Source organism: Cnephaeus nilssonii (assembly GCF_951640355.1).
Source record: "Cnephaeus nilssonii genome assembly, chromosome: 19".
NCBI classification, from domain to species: Eukaryota; Metazoa; Chordata; class Mammalia; order Chiroptera; family Vespertilionidae; genus Cnephaeus; species Cnephaeus nilssonii.
In genome coordinates, this window is record NC_137090.1 from 36,351,825 (window position 1) to 36,373,190 (window position 21,366).

The 21,366-nt window shown below is 41.9% G+C and overlaps 3 protein-coding genes across 3 annotated transcripts in view; 1 reads left to right on the top strand and 2 right to left on the bottom strand.

The window, feature by feature from the left end:
- Window positions 1–13,196, bottom strand: part of LOC307115698 (olfactory receptor 3A1) — a gene marked incomplete at its 3' end in the record, with an annotated part of 31,404 nt that extends 18,208 nt beyond the window's left edge. The window contains exon 1 of the mRNA XM_079799067.1: window positions 13,099–13,196. The remainder of the gene's footprint in view (window positions 1–13,098) is intronic.
- LOC307115471 (uncharacterized protein) overlaps window positions 1–21,366 on the bottom strand; it is a gene marked incomplete at both ends in the record, with an annotated part of 41,156 nt that overhangs the window by 3,390 nt on the left and 16,400 nt on the right. The window lies entirely within an intron of this gene.
- Window positions 5,392–6,335, top strand: LOC307115699 (olfactory receptor 3A10-like; the record flags this gene model as incomplete). Its single annotated transcript, XM_079799068.1, is given in 3 exon segments — window positions 5,392–5,406; window positions 5,410–5,446; window positions 5,449–6,335. Coding segments are annotated over 3 exon segments (939 nt in total).

Sequence of the window (21,366 nt, forward strand, 5' to 3'; positions counted from 1 at the left end):
TAGATAATAATAATTAAAAGCTATGATATCTGCAACTGTGTTCATCATGATGTAGGAATAATGAAAAAAAGTTCCTAAATATTGAGAAATAACAAATCCAAGATGCAATGTCAGTTTCCCATCAATAACATAGACCTTGAGTCATGGTGGAATTCACTGTGGATAATATTCAGCCAGAATCCATTGGTACAGAGTAGCAGTCTGGTGCTTGTTAAATATTTTTACTATAACCTCTATAATGGCTTTATTAGTACATGTAGTTATAGTCAGTATACCATGTTTATAATATCATTGAGTCAGGGAAGGACCTGGTTGGCTGGTATCTTGGAGAGTATCTGCTCCCTCAATATACTAATGAGGAAACTATGGTGAAGCATTTTGGGGTTAGAATTGTTGGCATTAGAATAAATACCAAATATACTTATCAAATGCCTGGTTTTCATATATATTTCATTGATTTCAGCAAGGAAGGGAGAGGTAGAGATACATAGAAACATCAATGATGAGAGAAAATCATTGATCAGCTGCCTCCTGCACTCTCCCCACTGGGGACTGAGCCTGCTGCAACCCTGGGCATGTGCCATGACCGGGAATCATACCATGACCTCCTGGTTCATAGGTCGATGCTCAACCACTGAGCCATACTGGCCAGGCCAAATGTCTGGTTTGTTTTTTTTTTTTTTTGTTTTAAGTACCTGTTGCTGGGCCATCCCGCTGTATGCTTACTAAACCCCAAACAGCTATGAGACCACCAGAAATGTGTCCACTGGTCGGACCAGCCCAAGATGGCTGCTTCCACCCAAGTCCCCAAGGGCACTCCTGATAGTTACCATGTTCTTCTACAGTTCTCTCTGGAGCTGCTCTGGACCACTCTTCTGACTGAGAAACCTATTCCCACACTTTGTGGCTGTGCCTTGCAAACCTCAGGCTCTCTTGTTCGCATACAGACCTGTCCCAACCAGCTTGTGAACAAGCAGGCTCTTTGGATAGGTAGATCACAGTTACAATCGGCACCTGTCTCCCTTCATTATGCTTCTCAGTTAACTCCGGGCTCTCCTCGCTCACCCATCCTGTGAGAACCTGTCCTCTGATATGTCTGACTGATTCAGTTTTTCTAAATCTGCCACCAAATGTCACAGAACTGCAGGTTCCTAAAGGCACTTCTCAGGCACCAACACCCTGCCTCCCAGCCCTCTGCTTTCTGTTTTCTCCAATGATTGCCCAAAGCAGCAGTCGCCAACCTTTCAGACCTCACAGACCACCAGTGGTCCGCAGACCACCTGTTGCTGACCACTGGCCCAAAGGACGCCAGCCTGCTTTTCATGCCTCTTCAATGCTGTATCCCCTGGACTTCCACTGTCGAAGGCAGGCTACAGTCTTCTCCCTCCCCTGCCTTTGCAACCACCCCTCCACCATCATAATCATCACTCTTTCTTGCTTTACTCTCAAAATAGAACCTGAGTCTTTCCCATGTTACCCGTTTTTCTGAAAATTATTTATAGTGCATAAAAACAATGACAAATTATAGAAGTTTAGAGTATCTTGCAAAGTTCTTGCCATGAATAGCCTCTTGTTTTATCTGGACAGTCCATAGAAACCACCCAGGCCTCTGGCTGTCTTCTTCCATCCCCTGCTCTCTTGGCCAACAACTGACTCCTCTAGGCCCTACAGACATCCTCTTTTCTATAAAGTTTGTTTTACATATGCAAATAAGGCAAAGCAGCCACTGCAGACAAGCTGGGATAGGTGGTGGAAGCCTCCATCCCAGAATCCAAATTAGGTCCCCATATTGTGTGACTGTCAGTTTTAGGGGATCCTGCATAGAGGATTCCATGTGAGTGAGAAATCTGATGCCGTGTCTCCTAAAATCTCTGAAATCCATGATTCTTGTTGTGTCACCTTCTGGGTCTAGTTATAGATCTAGATCTACACTCATTCAATAAATACTACCTGCATTGACATATCAATGGGAGCCAAACATCTCCCACACATATCAAATAATTAAAGAATAATTAAACTGCCTTCCAATTGCCCTCCCAAATTCACTCTAACTTGAGTTATAAGGTTTCACACTCTTTATTTCATACCTCCCTATCTTTGCTCAAACTGTTTATTTTATCTGGAATGTTCTCTCACTAACTACAAGTGCTCAAATTCTTTAAGATTCAACTAAAGTGTTTCTCTTCTATAAAAGTTGCCCCGATCCTTCTCCATATCAAACTCCTCTCCCTAAACTCCTGCAGCACTTTACTTGTATACTTCATAGTGCTTATATCTGCTAACCTCTCTAGAGCACCCCACTAATCCTTTACCCACTCTAAGTGGTTTCAGGACAGACTTTTGCCTGACCCAGCTCCGCATTCTCAATGCTCATCATCACACTTTGCATACAGTAGGTGCTCAATATTTCTGAAATAAATAAATGGATGAACTTAGCAACTAAGACCATAAGACAAACAAGTTTTCAGTGAAAGGGAGTATCAGATTAGGCTATCAGTTAGGAAAGGCTTTCTGTATGAGCTGGCATTTATGCAAGACAATGAAGAAGTGGTATGATTTAAGGGAGGTATAATTCTGAGTAAAAAGCCAGAAGTACTGCTGTAGGACTTTCCACTGCCTTTGTCTAGATGGGGCATCAGGAATAATTCAGACAGCAGTTAAAACAATCCATCCACTGACATCCGTCTTTTTTTGAAAACAGCCCAGAAGAATTTGGCAGCTAGGAAGGGATAGCCTCTATGAATAAATAAATAAGGCTAGGCAAGAAGAGGACACCCCACAGAAATGCTATATAACCTCACTCTGTAGAGATGTAGCTTCTAACAAGATTCTAGGGTCACCAACAAGATTCTAGGGTGACCACTGGCCTCTCATCTAAGAAGTCCATCTTAAACAAATCACCTTGGTGAACTTAACTGAAGAGGTTATCCTAGATTACCGTTCAGATGTCCAGAATGAGCCCAGGCTGCCTGATCTGATGTTCCAGCTAAATCCTTTATACTTCTGATGATGAAGAATCAATCAGGGCCTTGATGCAGGGTGTGGCCCACAGTTGCTACCTGAGGAATGGGTCCAGCAGGAAGGTTCAATTTGATGAATGTCCTCATACTCACTGATAAAAACAGAAAGCAGACTTCATCCAAGAATGAGAGGCATTGGCAAAGTGGTCTGGCATAGAAGGGACCGGCTTTTCCTCACTTGATGCGTTACTCTGAGCAAGACCCTTTTCCCCTACTGAATCCTTAGTGAACTAGGTTTGACTTACTTTGTAACAACTCAAGTTCCTTCTCTAGTATTAGGGAGCTGAAGGGGGCCCTGGAGTTGACTCACCTTGTTACGGGTGCAGAGCCAGAGAGGTTTCTGGTGCAGGGAAAGGAAGAGGGTGAGGCACTGTGGGGGCCTGAGCCGCAGGAAGCTAGGATGGGCCATATGTAAGAAAATGAGTGAAAGAGAGATGAGATCATCTCTGTTGTGAGGTGCTACTCTCTACAGTACCATCGGCTGGGGACCTCAAAATTAGCCCTCTCAGGAAAAGTTGGGGGTTTGGGGAGCCACAGACCTAGAAACAACCCAGCCCTTAATGAACCCAGTAATGATGCTTCACAACTTTGTGATGCTTTTCCTTTTCTCAAAAGGCTTCACATCCAACTTTACTCCACCTCTCAGATTGGTTTCATGAGGTGACTAGGAAGTGTTATTAATCTCATTTATCTCACAAGGACAGTGCAAAGTTCATCCATATTCTCAAAGTCACCCTTGGCGCTAACAGTGGAGCTGGGACTCAACCACAGTCCAGACTGAGTGCTTTGCTCTCCCAGATTCCTGGCCCAGAGAAAGGCTCTGAGCAGACAGCAGCCCACCCCAAAGCTTCCTTGACCTGGAGATGAGAGGAGGCACAAGAAAAGAAGCCTGCTCCACAACGTTTCCGAATGAGTCGTCAAGAATGCAATGTCTTCCCCATTAGGGCCTTGTTAGTGGGGGCCACTTTGAGGGGAGGGGGAGTGGTCCATAATGATTCTGAAAGTGACAGTGGGAAAAACTGGGTGTGTGAGAAGGGACCATGAGATCTCCAGAGATGTCATCCCCCACTCTGATTTTCTAGTGTAGGCCCTTAGAAGTTGAGGGTCCTAGTGATGAGATTAATGAATGTATTGAGGTGCCTAGCCCTCCCTCACTGTTCTACTCCTTGATGAAACAGTTACTGCTCACCAAATACATGTAGACCTTATATTTCCTTAGTTGCAGAACCCCAACTTCTCATACTTTGCTAGGGCAGCTTGGTGTGATAAGAAAAGCATGGGCGTGATGTATAGTTCAATTATTAATGTGTGACTTAGGACCAGATGTTAAACTCCTCTGGACTTCAGTTTTCTTATCTGTGAAATGAGAACAATATCTCTGACCACCCAAGGTTGGTCTGAAAATTAAATTAAAACATGTTTACAGTACTTGGTAGGCGCAGTGGTCGGCAAACTGCGGCTCGCGAGCCACATGTCGCTCGCGAGCCACAGTTTGCCGCTCTGTTGACTAATGAGTTTGCAGACCACTGACCTAGACTCTCGATTCCAATAATTACAGGCTGTTGTTGTTCCTTGTGATTAAGCCCCTATCCCAGTGGTCTGCAAACTCATTAGTCAACAGAGCGGCAAACCGAGGCTCGCGAGCCGCAGTTTGCCCACCACTGTGGTAGAGGATCAACAAATTAATAATAATAGTGATCACTTACATTTATTGTACTTTTGTGCATGATCTCACTTAATCCTCCCAATAACTCTTTGATGTGGTTTCATTATTTGCCCCACTTTGCAGAGGAGGAAACGAGGCTCAGAGAGATTTAGTAACTCATCTGATGTACATCTAGAATGTAGCAGAGCTGGAACATTTGTGTTTCCTCTTCTGTGAAATCCTTGTTCACATCTTTTGTCTATTTTCCACTGGGTTTCTCGCATTGTTCTTATAGTTGTAGACATTTTGGATATATTCTGGATACTCCAGGACAGCTATATGTGCTGCAAACCTCTTCTAATTTGTTGTTTTCTTTCCACTTAAAAAGTGTTGTCCTATGATGAGTAGGGGTTTTAAATTTTTATGAGGACAAATTTCTTATGGTTAATACTTTTTGGACCTCTTTAAGAATGATTGAACTCATAGAAGATCATGAAGATATTTCATAGATTATTTTAAAGATTTTATATCTTTATTCTTCAATGTCTGGCATGGTAGGGGCCTCCAGGAGCCTGCTAAGCTCTAGGCTGGTATCTATTCTGATTGGTAGGTGATCAGGGCACATAATCTCAGCATTCAGTAGACACAAATTAAGTTCCACTGTGTGCCTCTCACCCCCTTTGGCAGGTTCAAGTCGCCTCCCACTACCACTCTCAGCAGTGGCCTATGGAGCCAGGTGCCTGAGGGAACAGGATACGTGTCATTGAGTTCATCCTTCTTGGCCCAACAGAAGACTGCAACCCATCCTTTTTGCTGTCTTCCTTTTTGCCTATGTAGTCACAGTCAGGGGCAATGTTAGCATTCTGGCTGCCATCTCTGTGGAGCCCAAACTCTACACTCCCATGTACTACTTCCTGGGGAGCCTGTCTCTGCTGGACATTGAGTGCATCACTATCACCATTCCCCCAATGCTGGCATATCTCCTAGCCCACCAATGCAGAGTTCCCTATGCATCCTGCATTTCACAGCTCTTCTTCTTCCACCTTCTGGCCAGTGTGGACTGTCATCTCTTGACAGCCATGGCCTATGACCATTACCTGGCCATTTGCCAGCCCCTCATCTATAGCAGCCGCATGATCTGTGAAATCCAGGGTGCCCTGGTGGGTATTTGCTACACCATCTCCTTCACCAATGCTCTGACGCACACAGTGGCTGTGTCCATGCTTGACTTCTGCGGCCCCAATGTGGTCAACCACTTCTATTGTGACCTCCTACCTCTTTTCCAGCTCTCTTGCTCCAGCATTCATCTCAACAGGCAACTGCTTTTTGTTTGGGGGGGTGGCATTTTCATGGGGGTGATCCCCATGATCCTCTTCTCAGTGTCCTATGCCCACATCCCAGCTGCTGTGCTGAGAATCACCTCAGCTGAGGGGAGGAAGGCCTTCTCCACATGTGGCTCCCACCTCACTGTGGTCTGTATCTTTTATGGAACCAGTTTCTTCAGTTACACGCATCTGGGCTCAGTCTCAGCCTTAGACATGGAAAGGGGGATTGGGATCCTCAATACTATCTTCAGCCAGATGCTGAACCCAGTCATCTACAGCCTCCAGAACCCTGATGTGCAGGGTGCCCTGAAGAGGGTGCTGACAGGAAAGAGGCCCCCTGAATGAGAAGGCATTCAGACACCCCTTCCTCCTTGGACATACCCCACTTTCTTATGCTGAAAGCCTGATGTGGGCAGGGGGAATTTCAGGGGTGGGCTGAGGGATGCGAGGAAGGTAGATAGTATGGGCCAGGGTAGAATATGGTTTGCCCTAGAGCAGGGAGAAAGGCTAATGCTTAAGTAAAAGCATGTATAAGTTGCTGATAGAAGATGAATTAAATACAGATGGGAGAACATTATAATGTGGGTCAAGAAATAGGACACAAGTGAACTGGTTTGTATTTTTTTTAATTTAATGACTGTGCAATTGAAATATATTTGAAATCTTAATAAAAACAAATTGTTTGCCCTTCCCTTTTAAGATAAAATATATTTGTACCAGAATATGGGGTCTGGTCTTTAAAGATTGTTCTTCAGAAAATAAACCTGGGCCCTGGCCAGTGTGGCTTGGTTGGTTGAAGCATTGTCCCATACACCAAAAGGTGGCAGGTTCAATTCCTGATCATATCCAGGTTTTGGGTTTGATCCCCAGTGAGGGCATGTGTGGGAGGCAATTGATCCATCTTTCTCTCTCACATCAATATTCCTCTTTCTCTCTCTCTAAAATCAATTTTTACAAAAATATATAATAAAATAAACCTGAGATTGTGGAATTAAATTGGGGTTTAACATACCTAGGTGCAGGGTACTGGGACATGTCAGCACCTTCTTCAGAGCAATGTTATCAAATATCTGTTCCCAAAACCAATGTCCCCTTCCTGACCGATCATCAACACATTTTCCTTTCACTTCATGGAATGACTCTCACAACTTTACACCAAAAACATGAGAATGTATAATCTTGTGTGTCATGAGAAGAAGCATTCAGAATAGTAAGTTTTGTTTTTATTTTTAGTGGAAAATACACTGGTTTATATTGGACATTCTGTTTAATATGTATGTATAGGTGATTACTAAAGGGTGGGGGGAGGGGGAACTGTTAAGAAAAGAAAAAATAGAGGGAGATACTTTTTGGAATTTACCAGTGAATAAATAGTGGAAATAAAGATTTTACCAAAAGGATGAAACTAAGGCAATCCAGAGATTTCACGTGCTTTTGAGACCATTTCTATAATTTTTCTGAGAATCATTTCAGGCACTTCCCAGCCAAGAAGTTGGAAGTCTAAGAAGAGTGACCTTACCTAACAGGCTTATTAATTGCTTGAGGAGGGAAGCATGGAACCCTTAAGGCTGCCTGAAGCCAAAGCCAAAGACATGTCTCCTTCTTGCAAAGAATCTTCTTGCAAAGAGTCTTCTGCTAACAAAGGCTAAGCATAGAGCACCAGGGTGCAAATCCTCTAATCTCCAAAGGCTGGGAGCCATTCACGTGAAGCACACTGCAGAGGTGGTACCTAAGAATAACTGAGTGGTCACAAGTCACCAAAAGGTGTTCGTCTTTCCTTAGGTCGTGTTCTGAAGTGAATGGTTTTTAACTCTGCTATGCGAATATGAGTAACTCATGTTTCATGTAAATAACTTTAGTAAAAGGTATATTTTTGTTTAAAAAGAATTAAAGTGTTGACATGAAAAGGTGTATAGCACATATTGCTACCTTTAGAAAGTGATGATAATGTGGCATGTATATGTGTGGGGAGAGAAGGTCCCCAGATCAACCCCAAACTGTGGATGGATGGTGATTCTCTGTGGAGGGGAATGGCACTGGGAAGATGGGAAATGGAGAAGGTATTTTGGTTTCTACTTCATTCCCTCTTATTTGAAGTCTTTCACTGAACTCTGTAATTTTAAAAACAAAGAATAAATTTTAACAAGTGTTAATGGTGAACATATGGAGGGTGGGGGTAAGGTGACTTGACTGTAGTGTTTTCTCTCCAGCCCTCAAAGTGTCCTCTGTCACCCTCATCTTTGAGGCAAATAGTAAGTTGTCCTGTCCATCCAATAGAAGGCTGCTGGGTTCACTTGATCAAGAATCAGAGGCTTGGGAGAGATATAAAGCTGTCACTGGTCATCTTGTCCACCCCCTCTCTTCTGAGTTATGACCCAAACTGAGCCATCTAAGAAATTCTCCCAGTGGACCCATCCCCCTCCTTCCTCCCCTGGCCCTGAAAGTACTAATTCCAGCCTCCCTTCCACACCAACCCTCATCCTGAACCACCTGCAACATCTCTGCCCCCAACACCTTTGCCACTGTTGCTTGATTTTGAATCTTTTTTTATGTAATTCCAGTTAACAGTAGTGACTAATCTTGGTGAGGACTGATGTAGACTTTTTACAATTCCCTGTGTCTCAAACATAGGTTTGTGGCCTCCTGGCACTAAAAGAAATTTCCAGCGATATTCTGGTCCAGCCACCCTGACTTCAGATAACTGGTAAAAAAACAAAACAAAACAAAACAAAACAAAAACATGTGTCCAATGTGTTGTATCAGTCTTCAACACACCTGTGAACTTTTAATAAAATTTATTTTAAATTTTCAATTACAGTTGACATTCAATATTATATTAGTTTTATGGATACAGCAGAGTGGTTAGACAATTACATAACTTAAAAAGTGATTCCTCGCCCCCCAACACACCTGTGAACCTTTGAGGACATCCAGGCTTCATCTGTCAAGTTCAGTAGACACCTGCATATGTCTGCTTGGAGATGCCCTCATACACATCTCAACAATGCCTCCTACCCCCACATCCATTCTACCAGCTGCAGGCTTACACGTGTTCAGCACAGAGAAAGGCACTCTTATGAATGAAGATAATTATAACTAAGTACGATTTCTCTTGCTATTCCATTAGTATTTACAAAGCACTTTCACATCTATGTTCTCATTTGAATATTGCAACTGCACAGCTGAGTGCCACCCACAACCAGGGCCAGGATGAGACAGTAAGAAGGCCAGCTTTTATTGTCCTCACTTTGCAGTTAAAAAAGCAGAGGTACAGAGAGGCTGAATGATTTTTCAAAGTCTATAGAGTTAGCAGATAGGACAGCCTCCAAGGGCTGAGTCCTAGTCCAGTATTTTTGCCTCCCTGCCTGCCTGTCTCTAGTAAATCGCCAAAGAATTCTAAACTAACAGAGCAATCAATACTGACTCTGGATGCAATAAGTCTCAGAAACAAAACTCTGAAAGTAGAAATGCAACACAGTTGAGTGAAGAGGGCCTTGGACAGGACATCTGGAGACCTGAGTTCTAACCAGTCTCTTCTACTTACTAGTAAGTCTACATGATCATTTTCTCTAAGTATTAAATGCCTTTAACCATAAAACTAGTCCCTTGCGTGTATCTTGAGCTTTTCTTAAAATATATTTTATTGATTTTTTACAGAGAGGAAGGGAGAGGAATAGAGAGTTAGAAACATTGATGAGAGAGAAACATCGACCAGCTGCCTCCTGCACACCCCTTACTGGGAATGTGCATGCAACCAAGGTACATGCCCTTGACCGGGACCCTTCAGTCCGCAGGCCGACGCTCTATCCCCTGAGCCAAACTGGTTAGGGCTATCTTGAGCTTTTTTTCATTCACCAACTACATAGTTAATACTCAATCACACAGGATACAGAAGGCTGGAGGGAAATAATGGGCCATGGGCAATTAAATGGACAGGCAATAAGGTTGCGAACAGGTTTAAACCCAGGAACGATTCATGCACAGTGGATCTCTGATGGGGAAAAGTGGGCTCTTGGGCTTTGGCAACTGGAGAGATGCCCAGATTGGAGGTGGTAGCAGTGACCCAGGCAGAGATGTGAAGGCCTGGGAGGTAATAATAATAAATTGAAAGAAGTGAGCTTGAGAAGGAAACTCGGAACATCAGCCAGAAAATATCTACCCTTGTTTTCAGAGTTTATGTTTGTAGGATCTGAGGAAATAATAGCAAGGCCTTAAAAGTCTAAACCTTTATTTGGTATTTACAGGTAGTTGTCTCAGCCAGGATATAAGGAAAAGCAAATACGAATCAAGCATCTCCTATGTGCCAGGCAGCGAGCTGAGAAGCCCATGCATTAAAGCAGCTGTGGTCAAGTGCAGATGGCATTGGACTGAAGAACCGGCAGACCTGGCTTGTGGGCTACCAATGCTACTGGCTAACTGTGTGACACTGGGCAGGCATTTCCTCTCTGTGAGTTCAGTTTTCTGATCTATAAAATGGGAATCATAATATTTCAAATGATTATTCTGAGGATTAAATGAATTGAAATGCAGAATTATTGAGTGGACAAGTATAATGTAAAAGATGTTAAAATTATGTTGGATTTCAAATAAGATTTGCCATATTCTGGAGTTTGTGCTCTCTCTCTAATAAAGACCAAAGCATTAATTTACACCCCCCCACACACCCACCCACCCACCCACCCAAAACTCCACCCTTCCCGGCCAGCATTATGCCCTTTGAATCACACTGGCCCTCAAAAACTTTCCTTACCATTAGCCAGTAAAAGACTCAGATCTGTAGAAGCTGCTGCCCCACCCCTCCCTCCCATAATTAATCTCTTGAGCCCCCAAACACTTCAGTAACTTTTGGTCTGTTAGACAAGAGGCTGCTATGTGATAAACTTTGCTAACTTCCACAGCTCCACAGGGTCTCAGGAGGCACGTGCCTCCGGAAACTTTTCTAATGAAGGTTCCCTCAGTAACAGCCAGGGCCAGGATTGGGGAATGAAGTCCTTGCAAGTTCCACAAACAGAATCCTCTAATTAGCTTCCAAACGTGAGTTCAGGATAATTGGTCTAGGGGCTGGGGAGACTGGGGATTTGCTAATTGACTTTGGCATCTTTGCTAATAAGGCCAGAGGGAAGGGATGCCAGGGGGAAGAAAATTGCTTTCTTTTTGGTCCTTTAGACAGAAAGGAACTAGACCTTAGAGAGGAGAGTGTAGGAGGCCAATTAGTGATGAGTGGTTTTAATAGCATCCTTAGCAGACTCATTAGCAAACTTGTGAAGTGAGGGAATATGAGCATGCGTCTCAGCCTCCCAGCAAACACTGGGCTCCCATTTCTTCACTCTGTGTCTGATTTTTGGCTTTGTGTTCTTCCACCCTTCTTCACACCCCAGAACCCTCCTGTTCTCCCACACCTCCTCCCATCCCAGCCTAGCCTTTCTTCAATTCCATATTAAATAAATGCACCTGCTTCCTTGTTTGTGTGGCTCTATCACTATAACTGCATCAACATTTCTTTAATCAAGCCCTCCATCTGGAACCTTCAGGTTGTTCCCAGGTTTCACTATTAAAGGCAAAGCTTTGATATGTCTTTGCATAGCTATTTCCTTGAATGGACCAAATATATACATATGCATGTATATATTTTCAAGACTTTTATTGTTACAGAGATTCGGAACAATCAAACAATGCAGGAGGAGAGTTTGGAGAGACTCACTTTATTCACCGCGGTGGGCTTAGAGAAAATGAATTCAAATTCTAAGCAAAGCTATAAGCAGAATTTCCTTTTTTATTAAAGAGCCATCCCTATGTGCATTAGTGGTTATCTCGCTGCTGGCCTTGAAAACAACACAGTTCTATCCAATTAAAAAGTACACCTGGCATTGCATTGAGATTATGGGCATATTTAGTGTCTGGCCTACAAGGTCAGGCAGCTAAGTTTATCTTTCTCATTATTCAAGCAGGCTAAAGCAAAGTTTTTTTTTTTTTAATTCCAAACAGTAGTTTTACAAAATAGGAGTTTTCCTTCTCATTATGAATATTGACAAATTATCAGCTAGACAGATTGAACAATTGCCTAACCCCAACCAACCTTAGTTATTATCATCTCTAAAAAATCTTTACAATGTGAATCACTATTTCTATTGCTGTTTTTTTTGCATTTCTTTGATTGTAAGAAGACTGAGCTTTTCTTATGTTGATGCAAGTGTTAACTCTTTTTCATATATACTGCAAAGATTTTCCTTCTGTGTATTTGTGTCTCATTAATACTAATGCTGTTTTTGACATCCTCACTGTTTTATTTTATGTATCCAAGTACCAAAGTATTTTACTTTATGACTTCTGTCTTTGCTGTGACACTTGAAATTATTTCCCCCATCGCAACTATATAAATACTCATATATTTTTTCTACTGCTCATTTTCTGATTTTATGTTATGCTTTACATTTTTGACATCCAAAATTCATTTTAGCGCATGAAGTGACAAGGAATACAACATTGTGTTTATAGCTCTAGAGCTTGTGTCCCAAGACCATTCCCAGTCATTTGAAGTACCTCCTTTTGTCAAACATGAAGTGTTTTTATATACTTGTGTCTGTTTCTGAACTTTATATTCTGTTGCGCCTTTCTGTGTTGGTACCACAGTGCTTCAGCCACTGGAGCTTTAGAGTAAGTATTCACATTTCATTCTGGAATATTCTATTCACATCCCATCCTCACAATCTCATCACCACTCTCTTTTCTCCCACATGTACTTGACTAGTCTCACATGTTTTCCCTGACTTTTTAACTATAGACTCATTTTTCTGATTAAAATCGTCTACCAAGGGAATTTTAATGAGAATGCATTAAATTTATAGATAATTTGAGAATAATTGACAGCTTTACAATATCAGATCCTTCCAGATAAGGACGTGGTATGGTCTGTCCATTTATTCAAGTATTACTTCCAGGGAAGAGTTTTATAGGCTTTGAAAAAGAGAGTTTCCACCTTTTTTTCCTGTCCCAGGAGTCAGCAATAACGGCCTATCCCCTGGTACTTCAATGTCTAGACAGCTGAGCCGAACCGGAACACATGACACACAAGACAGAATTAGTATGCAATCACACCGGGTTTATTTACCTATTCCTAGTGGGTCCTAGGCTCCAGCAAAGGCCACCCGGCGATGCACACTGAAGGACAGACAGCGAAAACAGAGACAAGCAGGCGGCCACAGTTAGTTCAGGCTCACACAGCAGAGCAGTCAGGGGCTTGTCTCTCGGAGCCACGTGGAGTCCTTCTCTTATCGGGCAGGAGATCTCAACTGAAGATGGTCTCAGGGTTATATAGACAGTGGTAAAAAAAAACTTGTGTCCTTATCAGTGTGGGCCAGACGGTGTGCCTTATGCTGGGAGCAGGGCGTTTACACTTTAAGGGCTCAGAGCTTTTACATCAAGATAGTGGGGTGTTCATTAATTTTGGAAGTTACAGAGTATTGGGGGTTTCCATACAGCAAACATTTCACACAATAATTATTTATACATTAGAGGGTTACATTATTATAACATTTCCCCAATGCGTTTCTTTTATTTTGTTTTTATTATTATTTTTATTGTTGATACTATTACAGATGTCCCCCATTCCCACTATCTTTGTCCACCTCCATCCAGCCATCCCTGCCCTCCACTTGCCTTCACTAGATTTCTACCTTTTTATTAAATTTATTTTTACGTATATAATAGGGGTATTTTTACTACTATGAAGTAGATTTTTAAAAATATTTTTCTTTATTTCTGGGAGGAAGGGAGAGAGAGAGAGAGATAGAAACATCAATGATGAGAGAGAATCATTGATTGACTGCCTCCTTCTGGGGATTGAGCCCACAACCCAGGCATGTGCCCTGACCAGGAATGGAACCATGACCTCCTGGTTCATAGGTTGATGCTCAACCGCAAGCCGGCCAGGCTGAAGTAGATATTTTAATGTGAGATATAAGTATTTTAGGACTCTAAGTACTTGTTTTTTTTTAAGAAACAACAGCCCCTGGTGGAGTTTAAATGGGAATTTTAGAGGTAAAATAGGACAGGTTTAGGAAATTTTATAAATTAAGGGGACCATGAAGGAAACATGGTCTATATTTCCATAGAATAGGGGAGCTGAAAGGCTGCAACAGGTACATTTCCATAGAATGAGGGAGCTGGGGACAGCAAAAGGTCTATATTTACAAAATAAAGAGAAGGAAGCCCTTCATCCAGAAGAAGAAAGCCCAAAGGGATTATGAAAACAATAAGGAAGGAGTGGGGGAAAACCCATGTGAGGTTCAATCTTTGAGCTCAGGAGTTACTACAATAACAAGTCTAAGGGAATAGTGACCAATCAAAGGGGGTATCAAGGTACCAAGATCTGTAGCCTTTATAAGCCATAGGGGAAAGGAACTCAGTGGGACCCTTTTCCCCTCCCTACATGGGAGTCTATTCTGTGGCACTCTTTCCCTCTCCCCACGTAGGAGTCTGTACTTGTTCCTCAATAAATCTCCACCTTTGCTATAACACCTTCTGTCCATGGATTCATTCTTAGACTCTGGCAGACAAAGAATCGGGGTTCCAGTCCAAAAATTCTGCTTCAGAGTCACTGCCCCAGGACAGCAAACTAAGACGATTGTAGTTTCAGCTGCTCACAGGAATGAGACTTGAAGCAGTCAGTCTGGAACTTTCTGATCAATGCTGGTGAGATAATCTGTGTGACAAGACCCTTGCCCAAAGGAAGTGACCTTGCCTGAAACAGTCCTCTCTCTTTTTTTGCTAATAACTCTAGTCCCACCCAGTTCTGCTCATAAAAACCTTCCATTTTATACAGCTTCTCAGAGCACCTCTATTTACTAGGTGGGATGCTTGCCTAATAATTGACTTCATTCATTCATTAAAGTCAATTAGATCTTTAAATTTACTAGATTGAATCTTTTTTTAATTGAATTTATTGGGGTGACATTGGTTCACAAAACCATACAGATTTCAAGTGTACAACTCAACAAAATATCACACTGAATCGTATGCCCATCGCCCAAAACAAAGTCTCTTTCCATCCCCATTTATGTCCCCTTTGTACTGTGTTGAATCTTTATTCATCAATAATATACATTGTTGATGTGGGGGTGGGAGAATCAGAAGAGATAAACCAAAGAACTTATATACCTACTAGAGGCCCGGTGCACGGGTTCATGCACATTGAAAGAAAATTAATTAGAAGGTGGCCAGTGGGGTGGGACTGGGCGAGAAGGGCTGGACATGCCCTGGAGCCAAACTCCCACTGTCCCTCCCCAGCAGGCTGCACCTGAAGCGGCACTGGGGCTCAAGGGACATCTGCTGTGAGCAGGGTCCCTCTGGCAGGTGGGGTCCCTCAGCCTAGCCTGCAGGGATCAGGCCAAAACCAGCAGTTCGACATCCCCTGAGGGGTCCCAGAGTGCGAGAGGGCACTCTGCAAAGTTGCTGTTGCTCTGCAGCTCCTGTGTTGAGCATCTTCCCCTGGTAGTCAGTGTGTGTCATACCTACTGGCTGGTCGCTTAGGCATATATATATATATATATATATATATCCCATGGACTCTGGCAATAGGATTGTGAAGATCTGGTGGGGAGGGGAGGGGCGAGGAGGAGGGGAATAAATGGGGGGGGGGGATGGGAGGTATCTGTAATGCTATCAACAATAAAAAATAGACATAAAAAACAATACATATTGCTAAACTATCTACTGTTAATAAAATTACAGAAGAAATTAAAAGAGAGTTTTATTAATATATGATCTGCAAATCAAGGACGCAGCCTTCAGTATGAACTGAAGACACTTTCTGGAGTGGGAGGTAGAATTAAGTTTTTAAAGGCAAAGTTGCAAGGAGCTAAAGACATGGTTTGGTAGTGGAAACAAGATCTCAAACTTATCATTCATTAATAGTTATGATAAATATTCACTTATATGTTCCCTTAGTCTTTTCAATTGTATTTAACTCTTAAATCCATGCTGAATTTGTTTTGGCACATCGTGTAATATATGCATCCAAGAGGTCTTTCTTTTTCTTTTATTTAAATTTTTAATTTTTTATATTTTTAGAAAGAGAGGATGCGGGGGGGGGGGGGGGAGAGAGAGATATGTTGTTCCACTTATTTATGCATTCATTAGTTGATTCTTATATGTGCCCTGACCAAGAATTGAACCCGCAACTTTGGTGTATCAGGACAATGCTCTAACCAATTCAGCTATCTGGCCAGGGCCTAAGAGGTCTTTATTTTTCAAATGAACAATCAATTGCTTCAACACTATTTATTAAATATTCCATTCCCTGCCCCACTGATTTGTAATGCTCAATTTCAGCACATATTAAATTAATTTAAATCAAAAAATGTATTTATGGTATATGTCCTCCACTCCATCAATTGCATATTTCTAAATAAGTTTCGGTATGTTTTATTGTTGTTAATAATAATAATAATAACCACCTCTATTTATTTCCATTTATTTAGTAACTAACCAGAGACTAGGCTTTACAGATATTATCTCATTTAATTCTTATAGTTAGAATTTTTATTTTACAAATGTCAAAAGCCCCGGAGGGGTGGAATTCTGATAGAAAATACATTGTAATATTGTCTTAATTTGTTTCCAGTTTGTTTAAGGGTACATCACCTGGCTTCTCTCAATCCCAATTGATCTTACTAGGCACCCTCAAGAATACCCACACTGCCTTTCCTGCTACACCTCTTAAATGGGTCAGGGGCCAGGTCAGCAGAAGAGCTGCCAGAGGGGGCAATGCATAGTAAACACTAAACTGTCACCATATTCCCTCACCCAACTCCCTTCACAACTGGAAAAATACAAACTCACTGCCCATCCCTGCTGAAATACACAGAGCACTCCAGTATATTTCCAGCGGAAATTTTTAAACTCTCCTTGCCAATGCTGACCTACCTTTGACCAAGAGATTTACAAAAACCATAAAAATTTAACTTACCAAAATAAACTCAGTATGCCCTACCCAATGATTCGTTTTGAAGAATGCCACACTTTAAAAAAATATATATCTTTTTATTGATTTTAGAGAGGAAGGGAGAGGGAGAGAGAGAAACATCAATGATGAGAGAGAATCATTGATTGGCTGCGTCCTGCACGTCCCACACAGGGGATCAAGCCCTCAACCCAGGCATGTGCCCTGACCGGGAATCGAAACATCCTCCTGGATGCATATTATTACATGATGCTATGCTGAGCTACGCTGGCTGGGCAAGAATGCTAAGCTTTTAATTGTGCTTCTTCTGGCTTTCATTGCCATGCATGATAGATAAAAAGAAATAAAAACCATGGCTCCTCTCTGCCTTCCAATCACATGTCATGAGGAAAACTAAGACATGCACTCAATAACCCGAGTTGAAGGTGAGGAAAATGGGATAAAGAAAGAGCGGGAAGAGAGTATTCCAGTTGTTCGTACTGTTTCAGACACTACAGCGTTCATTTGGTCAAAGCTTGCTCTCTGTCCATGTCGCCCTTCTCCCTTTCTTAACAGCAATCTTATATTCATCGTAGCTCACCCACCCTGATGCAGCCCATATGCTTCAGCAGAAGATGAGCCCAGCCCCACCCAGCCCCCTTGCCTCACGATTGGTCCAGGTAACCACTCAGCACTTGAAACTCTCTCCCATCACCACTGGCAACCTATATAATCAAAGGAGCCGAGGAGAGGTTTCTGATCCTACTTTGTCTAGGGACCTTTTCTCATCCTTAGTCATGATTTAAAATACATCTCGGTGTTTCTTTCCTTGTCCTTTTGTTTTGTTTTCCCACTTAATATATAGGAGATCTTGCCATATGGGCACGTATGCAGCTTGATTGGGGGCTGTTTCTTTTGGTGACCTGTTAGATAAATGAGACAAATATGACCTCTCGGTGTTGCCCTCTGGGTTGTTTGCTCTGTCTTCACTGCAGGCTGAGACCTGTTTGTTCAAAAGCCCCCGACATCAAACTCAAATTTTTACACATCCAATTATTTTTAAAATAAAGATGACTCTCTCCCCTGGGAGTTGCCTTGCCCTCCTACCCTTCTGAGCAGCAACTCTGGGGCTGGGGCTGTAGCCTCTGTCCAGCCTGCTGTTGTGAGGGATGACCATGCATGCAAACCTGTCAATTTTGCCCAAGTGAATTTACATGTGCTACTGCCACCTTGTGGTTAGATCTTTTCCCTTGCTCAGTCCCGAAATCCCTCAAATCCTCCAAATAACCACACTTGATTTCCCTTGCGTTTCCCATGGATTTCCAACCCATGAGTATTGGGTTGGGCTGCATCCCAGCTCAAATATGGCCAAGCAGTGTCCTCAATCCTCCAAGGTTATCGGTTTAGGGAAGGGCATGTGACCCAGGTTGGTCCAACCAGGGTGAGTCCTAGACCTCAAGCTGAGCCAAGTAGAGGGAAAGGTTCCTTGTCTCCCAAGAGACAAAATAGGGAGAGTTGCTGCAGCAGCCATCTTGCCATCCCGAGGAGAAAGCCTCTCACAGGTCCGAGGGATCAAAGTTTCTAGAACTCAGTTTCTCTCTAGGTCTTAAAACTGCCTTTTTCTATTTTGACTTCATCCTCAAATGGACTTTAAAAAAGGATTTCCTCATTCTTCACAAGAGTGAACTGTCTCTAAAAGGCAGGCAAGGGAGGATAAAATCCAGACAATAGGTAGAGAGGTGGATGCCAGGAAGGAAAGAAGGAAGGAAGGAAGAAAAGGAGGAAGGACAGGAGGAAGGAAGGGAAGGAAGGAGGGAGGGAGGGAAGATGCCATGGTGTTGATATAGATAGTGTCAATGAAAAAAAAACCTGAATATTTGAAAATATTAGAAAAATTTTTATTTACGGGCTTTGCTGAGGACTATTAGCTTGGGAGCAGAGCTTCAAGAAGCTGTGAAACAGTGCTCTAACTTCACAAAGGGGACGGGGATGCTTATATAGGCAGAGGAGTAAGCAAAAAGTCCGCCTAGTGGTGTGTTAAAAGTTTCAGTTAGGGTTCATACAGTTCAGTGATGAATAGTTTTACATCAAATGGAAGGAAGGAATAGAAAGATAAAGTTGAGTTGCCAAACCCCGCTGTGTCGGGAAATTTTAATTAGGGTCTGGAAACAATAAAATTACTTCAGACTCGTTGAGGTGATTTTTGTCAGGATGTAGAATGAAAAACTTGATTTCTCTGATTCCATCTTGTTCAAGCCTGCTTTGTTCCCATGGCCTCAGGCTAATAGCTTCTGCTTAGTCTTGCATATAGACATGCTAATCATTAGAGGAATTCTGCTTGTGGCTTGAGGAGATAAAGGAAGTATGTTGTTAAAGATTTGCAAGAACTTCGTGACTCAGACTCACATTGACTAGCACAGTCTTCTTGGATCCCTGCTGGCACCCAGATGTCTGTGGTGGTCAATCACCTTTTGCCCCTCCCATTTCCCCTTCTCTTGGCATAAAATAAGCCTGAACTCTATAGTTTATTCAAATGGATCTGAGAAACCACTAGACCTCCCATCTTCTCAGGTGATGCCTTCTCAATCAAACAACCTTTCCTTACTCCAAACTCTGACATTTTGAGTTTGGGCGTTTTTGAAGCTTAGGGAACACAGACTTTGGACCAGTGACACAGGTGCTGTTATCTGTAGTCTCTGACCTGCAGTGTTGAAACTGTAGCAGATAGACATGGTTTGTGCCTCAGTAAGAACATTTAGGAGAGCTCATTGTTCTCTCTTGGTCACTGATTGAGTCAGGGAAGCTGAAGCACCACTTCCTTTCTCAAATGGGATGATAAATTCAGTGGAAAGATGTAGGCACAGGCAACTCATTAGATTTATTTCTCAGGAAGCTCCAAGGACAAGGACAAGATAAATGCATTCCTATACCAATAGTTAGAGATCAACCAATTAAATAGTCCAGTCATGTCTATTGTCCCACTGCCTCACCCTGTCACAGAGCTTCCAATCATCTTTTGGGGGTCTCTGCCTTAAGTAATGAGGACAGTCAATATCATGTGTGAGAAAGGAATAACAAGACAGAAAGTGCAAGCAAAAGGGGAAAAACAAAAAGAAGTAACGTGGGGTGGGGGAAGAAGAAAAAGAAAACTATAATAAACATCCTTATAAAACAAAGGAGATTTTGAACCTATGAAATAAAAACAAGAGGCCTTAAAAAGGAATAGTTAGATACCAGAAAAGAGCTCTTGAGAATGTAAAATATGATCACAGAAACTCATTTAAATCAATACCAATGGGCACATATAAAGAATATTCATAGAGTATTATTCATAATAGCACATGAAAACACAAATTCCATCATCGTTAGAATATGAAAATATACTGTGGTATATTAATATGAGAGAATGTCATACAGTAATGAGCATGCACTTAAGCAACACCTGAATACTTGGAAGAATCTCAATGCATAATTTTAAGGCAAAGAGAATATATAGATGATGTGAACTCCATATACATGTGGACCTCAGGAGTGGGTGTCCAACTGGCCTGTCTTGGATCCTGGGCCCACTCCTTAGCTAGGGAGAACCTCACACTGGGATTCAGATCCATCAAACCTATCCACAAAGGAAGGGAGAAAAATTCCAAAAAAAGGAAATAGGTAGAGAATTAAGGGAGAATGAATGATAAGTAAGGGGTATCCAGTATAGTCTTCTTTATATTTTTTAATAAATTATTTCTAATTTTTTTTTCTGAAATCTTTCCTACAAATTTTCTAGAACCTTGCTACTCAAAGTATGGTTGCAAAGCAGCAGCATCTGCTTTATGTGAAAGCTTGTTGGAAAGTCAGAATCACAAGTCTTCCCCAGACCTACTAAATCAACATCTGTATTTTAAAAAGATCTCCACATAATGTGAATGATGTTGGGGAAGTTATAGAAGTTGGTTTTAGAGACTTATTTCATACTAGAGGCCTGGTGCATGAAATTCGTGCACGGGGGTGGGGGTGGGGGTGGGGGTGCCTCATGAGAGGAAACAGAGTCCTCAAATTCATGAAGGACCCTCACATTCTGTCTTATTATTATTTCTTTATTGTTTGGATATTTCCCAGTGAGAATGTATTATTTTTGTAATAGAAACAATTTTTGAAGAATAAATTAAGCCAATTTTGTCATTATTAGGAAACCTTGTAAAAGGTGAGCTTTTTAAGGTATAAATTAATTTTTAAAAACTTGAAAATGCATTCAAATCAAATCAATAAATATTTATTCTACATCCAGCTGACACAGTGTACTACACAAGGCACTGTAGAGATCAGAGAGCACTTGGTAAGAAAAGAAATAAATGAAGCACCAAATAATTTCAGCATCATGTTCCAGAGGGGAAATAATCTATCTGGGAGTCATAAGAGATACTAATCCTTCTGTCATTATTTGTT